This window comes from Notechis scutatus, chromosome Z (genome assembly GCF_049901735.1).
Source record: "Notechis scutatus isolate UNSWTSFEM ecotype Mainland chromosome Z, rNotScu1.2, whole genome shotgun sequence".
Lineage (NCBI taxonomy): Eukaryota > Metazoa > Chordata > Lepidosauria > Squamata > Elapidae > Notechis > Notechis scutatus.
Genome location: NC_142025.1, coordinates 135,889,929 through 135,902,102, shown reverse-complemented (window position 1 = coordinate 135,902,102; position 12,174 = coordinate 135,889,929). Strand labels below are relative to the sequence as shown.

Below are 12,174 nucleotides of genomic sequence, written 5' to 3'. Positions count from 1 at the left end.
CAAAAACAAATAAGTTCAGTTGCCTTTTGGGAAAAAAAATATCTGTGGGATATTGCCTCTAGAACTAGCTGGCTGGCACCCCTGAATATGGACCCTAAGACAACAGGACCTAAAGTGTAGCCCTGTGAAGAATGTCAGGAAAGAAGCAGCAAGTTCAAATTGCGCTTCTCTGGCGCAGGAGTACCAAGGGATGCTCAAGATCAGTAGTTTCAAGACATCGCCAGGAGTAATTTTAACACTAACTCTTACAGTGCAATGTTGATATGGAAGAGAAAGTGGTAGAAATCCATAAAACTGCTTCACAAATTTGTCTTGCTGCCCTGCCCTGTCATTGTGCCATCTGTATATGTGTTTCAGTGGTGGGATTCAATTTTTTTTTTACTACCGGTTCTGTGGGCGTGGCTTGGAGGGTATGGTGTGGCTTAGTGGGTGTGGTAGGGGAAGGATACCGCAAAACCCCCATTCCCTCCCCACCCCACTAACCTGCTTTCCAGCTCCGTTCTCCTGTGCAGGGCAACAAAAGAAGACCCAGCCGATCAGCTGGGACTCAATGGGAGGCAGAGAATAGATGGAGGCGGGGCCAGTCAGAGATGGCATTGGCCGGTTCTCTGAACTACTCAAAATTTCCGCTACCGGTTCTCCAGAACTGGTCAGAACCTGCTGAAGACCACCTCTGCTGTGTTTCTATACTACATGCCATCTTGGCCAAGAAATACAACTGAGTTTGAGGCTGTGCAAGAAACAGGAAGCGCCCTTGATTTTCAGTGGCTCTTTGGCCATTTTTTGAGGACAGCATCCAGCCTACAGTTCGGGAGCACCATTGTGATCCAGGGCAAAAGTTATCCTCATTGAGAGGAATATAAATAATGGGGATGGGAGCCGGGAGCATTATCTGCCAAGGATATTAACATAGAATAACAGAGTTGGAAGGGACCTTAGAGGTCATCTAATCCAACTCCCTGCTTGAGCAGGAGAGTCTACTCCAAATATTAGCCTCTACCTAGGCTCAAACTCACAGCCTCCTGATTGTGAGGTGAAAGCTCCACCTCTAGGCCACCACACTTGACTCAATCTTCCCACAAAGCTAAACATGAAAGACCTGTGGTTGGTTAAGGAACAGTTGCAGAGATTGGACCACGACTCAACCCCAAGTGAGGCTTCTACACAAACCACCACCCTTAGACTTAACCTGGAAGTTGGTAGAAGTGAGATAACAGCCCCTTTTAACGTGTTTCTTCTCCAAATCCCAACTTTTGTCTTTTCTGCTCTTCTTCAGGGCTGTCCCTGGTGGTGGGCTTGGTCCTGTACATCTCCAGCATCAATGACGAAGTGATGAACCGTCCCAGTGGCTCGGAGCAGTATTTCCAGTATCGCTATGGATGGTCCTTTGCATTTGCTGCCTCTTCTTTCTTGCTCAAAGAGGTACAGAAGAGAACACAAAACCTTTCGATTCCAGTAGGCACACCACTTGTTGTTAGACTTCTCTTCATATTTTATTGCTGAGTCAAAATGTAATTAGTTTGGTTTGTATGAACACAATGAACTATGTGCCAGGGCATTTGCCATTGTGACTTATAATATTTTCTAAAGTCCCTCACTTTAGCTTGTCCGCACTGTTGTTATATCAGCATACTACTTGGATGATTCTATGCACTATAAGAGAGGGGAAAAGTTCAGTTGTCAAAGTGTGATTTTAAAAAAATCATGGCTCACTGCAATGGGTGTATCCCAGGGGTGGGATTCAAAAATCCCAGAAACCAGTTCGCTGACCAGTTGCTGGGTGGGCTTGGCCATGATGTGCGGTGCCTACCAGAACTTCCTGTTTTTGGCTTCCGGCGGTCCTCCAGAGCCCAAGGGAGGCCATTTTTGCCCTCCCAAGGGTCCAAAGGCCTTCCCCGGGCCTCTGGGAGGACGAAAACAGCCTCCCTCAGCCTCTGGAGGTCCACCAGAAATAGGCCCGTTTTGCGATGTCCAGTTTTTCAGGGAAGGCCATTTTTCACCCTCCTGAGGGTCCAGATGCTTCCCACAGGCCTCCGGGAGGGTGAAATCAGCCTCCCTAGGCCTCTGGATTGTTTCCAGACTTCCAGAAGGCCCATTTTCCACCCTCCCAGAACCTCTGCATGGACCCTGCATTGAAAATGGGCCACGTAGAGACTCCTGGGAGGCGAGGGGTGAAAGGGGCGGGGCCAGCCGATCGGTTGAAATACTGGTTCGGCAAACCAGCGGTAACTTTAACATCCAGTTCACCTGAACCGGTCCAAACTGGTAGAATCCCACCCCTGATGTATCCAGAGTGCCTTAAATAGCACTTTCCAGGCTTAGGGTCAGAGCAGAAGGAATTGCTTGCTTCCTGTACCTACCAGATGGTTGGAAAAGCCTCGTGTGAGGTAGCTGCCAACTATCTCCACATTTGAACTGCAACAAGAAGGATTTCCAATCAGTGCTAGACAGCCTTTTAGAATCTGACCTCTGGACTCTGAAATGAACCCCATGTCTTAAGTCACTCTCTCCTGCCACAGTCACTTTGAGGCCAATGATAGGTCCACAAGCAAGTCTTCACTTGCATCGCACCATTGCATTGTTGTTCCTCTTCTGGCTTGTGGAGCACAACATACAGAGAAAAATGCCTGGTTCATTTCAGGCAAGTTTGTAGCATCCTGGACATTACAGTGGGTAGCTTGTGATGAGATGAAATGAGTTCCTGTTATCCTCAGCTTGTTGTTGTTGTTGTTGTTGTTGTTATTGTTGTTGCTGTTGCCATTCCTTCCGAGAGAAATGGTAGCTATGGAGATACAGGTATTCCTAACTTATGGCCAATTGCTTTGTGACCATTTGAAGTTACAATGCACCACCCCTGGTTCTGAAGTTCTGGCAGCCACTGCTGCATTTTAGGCACTTGACAACTGGACTGTATTTACGGAATCCCATGGTCACTGGCCACATTTTACAATGTTTTTGCCAAAACCCTGGCATTTGCTTCCGGTTTCCAATAAAACTAGCCCATAGGGGGAACCATTGGTTTACTTAATGATTATGATATTCACTTAACAATCACCATAAAAAAGGTTGGAAAATTGGATTGGTCATATGAGCCACTTTAAGATTGCCAGGATTTATGACTAGGATGGGCAGACGCCTTTTAACTTTTAATTTGTACAAACCTGTATTTTTGTTTAATCTTGTAAGTTGATTGCTCAATTTTCCTCAGAGAAAGAATAATACCTTTAAATGCTGAGCCTGATAAGTGCACAGAGAAATGGATGCAGAGTAATTTTTAAAAGTGCAGCCAAAAGTGTTTAAATTGATTTACAAAACTTATGAGGCTGCCTATCTCACATAGCAATCCAAAGTGGCTTATAACAAACAATAGAGGTAGTCCTTGTCTTATGACCACAATTGAGCCCCAAATTTCTGTTGCTAAGTGAGACATTTGCCCCATTTTATGATTTTTCTTGCCACAGTTGGTAAGTGAATCCCTGCAGTTGTTAAGTTAGTAACACGGTTGTTAAGTGAATCCGGCTTCCCTATTGATTTCTCTTGTCAGAAGGTTGCAGAAGGTGATCATGTGATCCTGGGACATTGCAACCATCATAAATACGAACCAGTTGCCAAGCATCTGAATTTTGATCCCATGACCACGGGGATGCTGCAATGGTCATGTCATTTTTTTTCAGTGCCATTGTAACTTTGAACAGTCACTAAATAAATGGTTGGAAGTTGAAGACTACCTATAAAAGTAACAAAGTAAAATAGAGCAAATACTAGCCCAATGTTTGGAAGAACAAAATAACAGAGTTAGAGGGGACCTTGAAAAGTAAAGGTAAAGTTTCCCCTCGCACATACGTGCTAGTCATTTCCGGCTCTAGGGGTCAGTGCTCACCTCCGTTACAAAGCCGAAGAGCCAGCGCTGTCCAAAGACGTCTCCGTGGCCATGTGGCCGGCATGACTAAATGCCGAGGGCACACGGAACGCTGTTACCTTCCCACCAAAGTGGTCCCTATTTTTCTACTTGCATTTTTACATGCTTTTGAACTGCTAGGTTGGCAGAAGCTGGGACAAGTAACGGGAGCTCACTCCATTACGCGGTGCTAGGAATTCGAACCGCCAAACTGCCAACCTTTCTGATCGACAAACTCAGCGTCTTAGCCACTGAGCCACCGTGTCCCTTGTAGAAGGGACCTTGGAGGTCTTTTAATCTAACCCTTGCTTGAGCAGGAAACCTTAGGTATCATTTCAGACAAATGGTTGCCCAATCTCTTCTTAAAAACCTCCGGTGTTGCAGCAACTACAACTTCTAAAGGCAAGCTCTTCCGCTGATTAATTTTTCTAACTGTCTGATTTGGTCCAAGGGCTAATCAATAAATAAACAGTAAAATAATATTCTGACAGTAAATTTCTCCTTAGTTCCAGGTTGTTTTTCTCCTTGATTAGATTCTATCCATTGCTTCTTGTCCTGCCCTCAGATGCTTTGGAGAATAGCTTGACTCCTGTCTTATCTGTGGCAGCCCCTTAAATATTAGGAAAGAGCCAGGTCTTCTTACAGGGATTCCTGGAATGAATTTCAAGTAGGAGACTGTTCCAAAAGCCTGGAGCAGATCTAGGGAAGGTGCACTTTTGAGGTCCCGTCAGGTGACAGCATCTAAAGGAAGGGAACTAGAGCATATCCACCCTGATTAACCTAGTGCTGTGATGGCGAACCTATGGCACACGTGCTCAAAGTGGCACGCGAAGCCATGTTGCCTGGCACACACGGCCTTGCCTGTTTGTCTTCCGGGTTTCTGGCTAGCTGATTGTCAGGTGCCCATGCGCGCTAGAACCTGGAAGTTCAGTTTTTCCGGAGCGTGGTCCTGACAAGTGTATGTGTGCGTGACATTTCCGTATGATCTTTTTGGCACTCGGTGCCGAAAAGGTTCGCCATCACTGACCTAGTGGGACAGGCAGATACTCGCAGGGATAAGTGGTTCTGCAGATGACCTGGCCCTGTGCTACATAGAGCTTTAAGGTTGATCACCGGCACCTTGAATTGCACCTGAAAAACAACTTGTAGGCAGGGCAGCTCACACAGCAATACTGTATGAGTAATCCTCAACTTACGGCCACTCATGAAGTTACAGTGGCATTGAAAACGGTTACTTATGACCAATCCTTATAATTAAGACCATTTCAACATCCCCATCGTTACATGATCCACAGGACTACCTGTAGCCTGTAACATGGATGAACCGCAGGGCATCCAGAAATATACAGATCACTGCATTATGGTCTAGATGCAGCTTCCAGATAGTCTTCAAGGGTAGCCCCATATAGAGCGCATTGCAGTCATTGAATGATGTAACTTAAGGCATGAGTGACAGAGGAAGGAAATGAAGAAATGTATTTCAAAAAGGCATATATGTCTGACAGTGGGAATCCGCGGTGGTCGCAATAATTTCGATGTTTTAAGAAAGGAAACTGGGAGGTTTTCACTGCTGATTGATTTGATTCTTGAGTGACTTGATTTGATACCTTCAATTTCTGTTATTGGTGAGGAAAGCTGCCAAATTTCATACCACAAAATATGTCAGTTTTTGCCTATCCCAGTTATTCCTGTTCAAACCAAAGCAAATAAAAAGAAGAAAAACTATGTTTTGAGCACCAAAAGATATTGATATCATCTGGATATTTCCTTCAAACTGTATGAACTTTGAGCATTAAAATGTTAGCTTGAAAATTATTAGCGAGATTTTTTTTAAAAAAAAGGTTTAGCACAAAATGAGGACAATGTTAGAACTTTATTTCTAAGGATGGTTTCATAGAGTGAATCCTTTTGCCCCCTACTGGTTAAATACAGATAGTCCTCGACTTACGACCCCAATGAAGCCTAAAATTTCTGTTGCGAAGTGAGATGGTTGTTAAATGAATTTTGCTCCATTTATGACCTTTACTGCCCTATTTATTAAGTGAATCATTGCAGTTGTTAAGTTAGTAACCCAGTTGTTAAGTGAATCTGGCTTTCCCGTTGACTTTGCTTTTAAGAAGGTCACAAAAGAGGATCATATGACCCCCAGGACACAGTAACTGTCGTAAATATGAATCAATTGTCAAATATATGAATCTTAATCACTTGACCATGTGGGGGCTGTCATAACAGCTGTAAGTGTGAAAACTTGTCATAAGTCACTTTTTTCTGTGCTATTGTAATTATTGTAAGCTGTAAGCCGAGGACTACCTATACCAGGGCTGTCAAACTCCCAGCCTGTGGGCTGATGCGTCATGCGCTGGCCATGCCCACGCCCGGTTTAGCAAAGGGGGCAAAAAATCCTAACACGTCATGGAACACCACCGTGACAACACGAGTTTGACATCCCCTGACCTATACAAATCTTGGGTTTTTGCATTGATGTTTATGGGCATCAGGGTGTTTAAAATGTGAACAAGGAGATCACCTTTGCAGAAAATAACATGGTCCTTTATGTCCCGATTTCTGTGTCCCTCATTCTTCTTTTTCAGAGGAAGGGTAGTACAGCTACTCTTATGACCAGTCATGACTGATTGTTCACGGTTTCAATGGGCCTTCTGGGTTGGGGGTAAGATCTGGTTTTGAAGTTCTGACAGCTGTCCGTCCCCCTGTTATCACGTGACTGCATGTTGGGTACTCAATCACTGGCCAATATTCATGGCCACTCATAGCATCCTGTGGTCACATGACCATATTTTGCAATGTCTTTGCCAAAAACTGGCATGTTACATCTGACTTTCAGCAAAACTAGCCCATGGAAAACTACTGGTTCAATTAATGACTGCAGTGTTTACTTAACGACTGCTGCAGAAAAGATCATAAAATCTGGCCAGTCATGTGGGTAACCCATTTTACGGCCAGCATGATTTAAGACCATGATGGGTAGACTCCTATTACAGTCCTAAATTGAGGACCTCTTGTAATCCTCTACAAAGGCAGGCAATCCAAGAACGAGGGTCCCAAAGGTGCTTTTTCAGGAGGAAACTGTACTTTCTTGTTTTTTCTTTGAAGACATTTCGCTTCTCATCCAAGAAGCTTCTTCAGCTCTGACTGGATGGTGTAGAAGGGAAGGATTTATATTCCTTGCAGACAACTGGTTATTTGATGAACCATCAGAACCACTCAGGTGACCTGGTCCCTGAGGATACAGATAAACCTCCAAGTGGGCTCAATGACCCTCTAAAAGGATGCAAATGACCAGCTGTCTCCAAGGAGTATAAATCCTTCCATTCCACACCATCCAGTCAGAGCTGAAGAAGCTTCTTGGATGAGAAGCAAAATATCCTCAAAGAAATATCAAGAAAGTCCAGTTGCCTCCTGAAAAAGCACCTTTGGGACCCATCATGATGACTGAGAATCTTTATAAACCCAAGAACAAGTGCCATGCTGACGTCTGTTTGTTTTATTGCACTAATTTTGCAAGACTCCATTCCGTTTCTCCCATAGAACAAGTTAAGCTGATTGCTTGGAATACCTTTTTTTTTTTTTTTTGCATTTCAAGGGGGTTGGAAAAGTCAGGGTTGTCTTCACAAGGATGTCTCAGGCTTAAAGGAGTCTTCTGCCTGACACCGTCTGCTGTAATCTCTCTTCTTAATGCTACTTTATGTCTCCCAGAGGCTGCCTGTGTAGGACAAATTATGTTCATTACAGAAAAATCATATTCTGACAATTTTCCTCTTTGGCCAAACAATGTCCTTATCTTGTCCCCACCCATTAAGTCATTGTTAGCTGTACAGTAGCTGTAACAGTAGCTTCCCTCTTGTTCCAAAAGCATCCAGCAATAGTACCTTTAAGGCATACAAGACAAGCCATGACCCATTGGGTCATCCTTTCAAAAATGTTCCCTTACCTAAAGAGAGAAACAGAATGACCACAGGCAGGCAAAACAACAGAGGGAGCAGAACGACCTCTGGCTTCTTGCCGACTTCCCCATTAAGCTTCCTTGTGGGAAGCTGTCAGGGAGCATTGGAAATAACGATCGCACAATTTCTTTCTCTATATTCTATTTCCCTTCCCCCCTTTTTTCTCTGCCCTTTTTAAATCTTAATTTTTAATGCATTTCTTTATTTCGCAGTTGCATCATATAGTCTTTAATAAAACTATTGGGGGGGGGAGAAAACCACGATCACATGATCACAACTAACCGCAGCGCTGCCGTGGCGGCTTTAACTTTGTAAATACATCTAGACTAAGACAATAAAAGAATAACACAGTTGGAAGGGACCTTAGAGGTCTTCTAGTCTAACCACCTGCTCACACAGGAAACCCTATATACCATTTCAGACAATCTCTTCTTAAAACCTTCCAGTGTTGGAGCATTTACAACTTCTGGAGGCAGGTCGTTCCACTGATTAATTGTTCTAACTGTCAGGAAATTTATCTTTAGTTTTCAGTTGGATCTCTCCTTGATTAGTTTCCACCCATGGCTTCTCGTCCTGCCCTCAGGTGCTTTGGAGAATAGCCTGACTCCCTCTTCTTTGGGGCAGACCCTCAGATATTGGAAGACTGCTATCATGTCACACCCTGTCCTTCTTTTCATTAAACAACACATAACCAATCCCAGCAACTATTCTTTATAACTTTTAGACTCCAGTCCCCTAACTAGTGTGAATATCTTTGAAATTTTAATTATGTGGGAGTAATGAGTCTTGGATTTTGTACTTAAGTTAGCAGATTTGGGGCACCCGGATTCAAAAATGTTTGCACTATGAAGCATCGTTCAGGCTAATTAAAGGTTACAGACAAACAGGAGAATTTTAACAGTATATAGGAAGTCCTCAACTTATGATCATAATTAAGCTCAAAATTTCTGTTGCTAAGTGAGACAGGTGTTAAGTGAGTCCCCCCCCCCATTTAATGACCTCTCTTGCCACAATTAAATTAGAAACACGGTTGTTAAGTGAATCTGGTTTCCCCCATTGACTTTGTTTGTCAGAAGGTCGCAAAAGGTGATCACATGACTCTGGGACACTGCAACCGTCATAAATATGAGTCAGTTGCCAAGCGTCTGAATTTTGATTCACGTGACCATGGGAATGCCGCAAGGGTCGTATATGTGAAAAATGGCCATAAGTCATTTTTTTCCAGTGCTGTTGTAACTTTGAATGATTTACTAAACGAATGGTTGTAAGTCAAGGACTACCTGTGTAGATAACATCTATTCATTACCCATTACCTTGAAGGCAGAACCTGCTGACCTGTTATGGGGGATGATCATAAGTATGTTTTGCTAATGTTGGCAAAGCCCACTTGTTCACTCTAGTCACAACAGTGGCCATATCTGTCCCTCTTTTCATACATTTTACTTCCAACCTTCCTTCCCCCTGCACACACAAACACACACACACACACACACACACACACTTATTTTTTCTGATACCAGAGTGTCTCCAGGCTTCAAACAAGATAGAAGAGAGGTCAGCATAACCCTGCCGTTTCATTTCAGGGAGAAGAAAAATAATTTTCACTACTTTTAACAGTATTCTGAAAGATATATTTACTATAAGATGCAGCACTTCTTGTTCTGACCCAAACCTTGTTCCAAGGAAACAAACACGAAACAGAGGTAACAGCAAAATCTTTTAATGATTCTTTACGAATTCCGTTCCTTCACAGTTAAAAGGCTGTTTTAAACTAATTGTCTCTAATAAGAACGAGCCTTGCCAAATTGTGCAAGGCTGCCAAGAACACTAGATAAAATTGCTAAGAAATATTTCAAACACAAAGAGTCTCCAAACATCAACATCATATTCCGAATGTCCAGCAGGCTTGAATGCAAAAACTTCTTTGCTTCCTGCAAAGAACCCCGGTTTCTCAGCTGGCTTTTATCTCATAAGGGAGGGGCCATTACCTTGCAGCCTTACTCCCGAGTCGCCCGTGCTGCTGCAGCTGCTCTTTCCTTCGAGCAGCCCTGCGCACACGTGCACTGAGCACAGGCTCCTCAGGGACCTCTTCATTTCTGTTGCCAGCCTCCACAATCTCTGAAGGCAGCATTCCACTCCCTGATGGTCCTGGCTCCATCCCTGCATCATACGCAGGCCCCTCATCTGAGTCCTTGTCCTCCGAGACCTCAGCCGTCCACACCTGCTGCCGGCAAACCACAACATTTCTGCTTCTTCTCCATATAATGTCCAATAATGAAGGATGCTGAACTGCCCTTTGTTGCTTCTTTGCCAGTTTCCTTCAACCGGTCTGTTTCAATCACTTCTCAATGCCCACCTCCCACATGCACACACACCAACCTGCTCAAAGAATGATTGCTTTAGGAACTAACCACCATCAGTTCTGTTCCTCAGGATCTAGTGATTTGCACAATCATGGCAGAATCTGCCCTGGGGCTCTTTCTGCTTGTTGTCTTCCCACGTAGTTCTTCATTTCATACTATTTTAACTTGAGAGATCCCCAACGGAGTGAGAGGAGGAGATCCAACCTAGAGCTGCCAATGAGAGTCCAGTAAGGCAGACCAGACTAAGGAACAAATACAAAATAAAACCTAAAACTAATTTTATTAGAACAACTATAAAAACAGGATCTTGCAAGTCTCAGTGTGCTTCTCTGAGAAATATTATTATTATTAGTGGTTGGTCACACTGTCAATCAGGTGTTTTAACAGGAATTGCATTTTTATCCACCTACCAAGTCCTTCCCGAGGACCTGGGAGAGGCAGACAACCATCATTTAGTGGCTGTTTGAAGTTACAGCAGCACCGAAAAAGGTGACTTATGACCAGTCCTCACACTTACAACCATTATAGCACCCTCACACAGTCACAGGATCAAAATTGAGGTACTTGGCAACCAGCATGCATTTATGATGGTTTCAGCATCCCAAGGCTGCATGATCATTCTCCCATCATAGCTCTCCCATCTGAAGGTGTCCTATTCAGAGTTACTAATATTGGTGGTGCCTATCTGGTATTGTGCCTTGCACGATGGCTGACTGTTGCATCTTTTTATAGAATAGAATTAGAATAGAATAGAATAGAATAGAATAGAATAGAACAGAACAGAACAGAACAGAACAGAACAGAACAGAATAGAATAGAATAGAATAGAATAGAATAGAATAGAATAGAATTCTTTATTGGCCAAGTGTGATTGGACACACAAGGAATTTATCTTCGGTGCATATGCTCTCAGTGTACATAAAATTTATAAGTGATAAATCATGATCATAGTCATCATAAAAATATATTCATCATAAATCATAAGATACAACGCTTAGTGATAGTCATAGGATACTAAATAAGCAATCAACATAAATCAAGCAATAAAGTAGAAGTCATAAGTAGAAAAGGAGGAAGGTAATAGGAAAGATGAGAAGAATAATAGTAATACATCCTTACTAAATAATTTGACAGTGTTGATTGACATTTGTGTCCTAATTTCGACCCTTCCTTCTGTCACTACTCTGCAGGGTGCAGGTGTGATGTCCGTCTACCTCTTCACCAAACGTTACGCCGAAGAGGAAATGTATCGCCCGCACCCAGCCTTCTACCGTCCACGCCTGAGCGACTGTTCTGATTACTCAGGCCAGTTCTTGCACCCTGAAGTGTGGCACCGTGGGCGCAGCCCCTCTGACATCTCCAGTGATGTTTCCATCCAGATGACTCAGAACTACCCACCAGCCATCAAGTACCCTGAACATATGCACATATCAACATCACCTTGCTAGACCTGCCACAGAACATGGTGGACAAGGAGCCTGGCCTTTGCTTGTAGACTACATTGTCCAACCCACCCACCCCAACTTCCCCTGAGGCTACCCTACTAATGGGGACCTCTTTCCTTTTTTGAAGACCTTCTACCACCTGCTTTGCTATAAATGCCATCTCTCTCTCTCTCTCTCTCTCTCTTCTCTCTCTCTCTCTCCCCCTCCCTCCCTCCCCCCTCTCTCTCTTTCCCTTTCTTCCACTTTCTTCTTCTCCAGCTAGTGGGAGTCTTCCAAGCCACCTATGGAATTGCTGATGCTGATATTGGAAAACTGTTCTTATTTTTGGCTTCTTCCAGGAAGCTCCGCCATCCAACGGAAAATCCTTCCTCAACCGTCCCTACCTTCTTGATCCTCCACTTGATACCAGTGGGAGAAGCGGCACGAAGGAACACGTTTTCTACTTCTGCGATGCTGCCTCAGATGTTTTCTCCTGTCACTCAGAGAGTTGGAATCACTACCAAGTA

At 43.7% G+C, this 12,174-nt stretch overlaps 1 protein-coding gene across 2 annotated transcripts in view; it reads left to right on the top strand.

Annotated features, from left to right (window-relative positions):
* The window catches only part of CACNG7 (calcium voltage-gated channel auxiliary subunit gamma 7), a 46,347-nt gene extending 34,491 nt beyond the window's left edge, over positions 1-11,856 (top strand). For both annotated transcript variants that reach the window (XM_087947922.1, XM_026677587.2), the window contains 2 exons: positions 1,277-1,422; positions 11,414-11,856. In XM_087947922.1, the coding sequence (XP_087804048.1) occupies positions 1,277-1,422; positions 11,414-11,671 (404 nt within the window). In that variant the 3' untranslated portion in view covers positions 11,672-11,856. The remainder of the gene's footprint in view (positions 1-1,276; positions 1,423-11,413) is intronic.
* Positions 11,857-12,174: the final 318 nt, after the last annotated feature.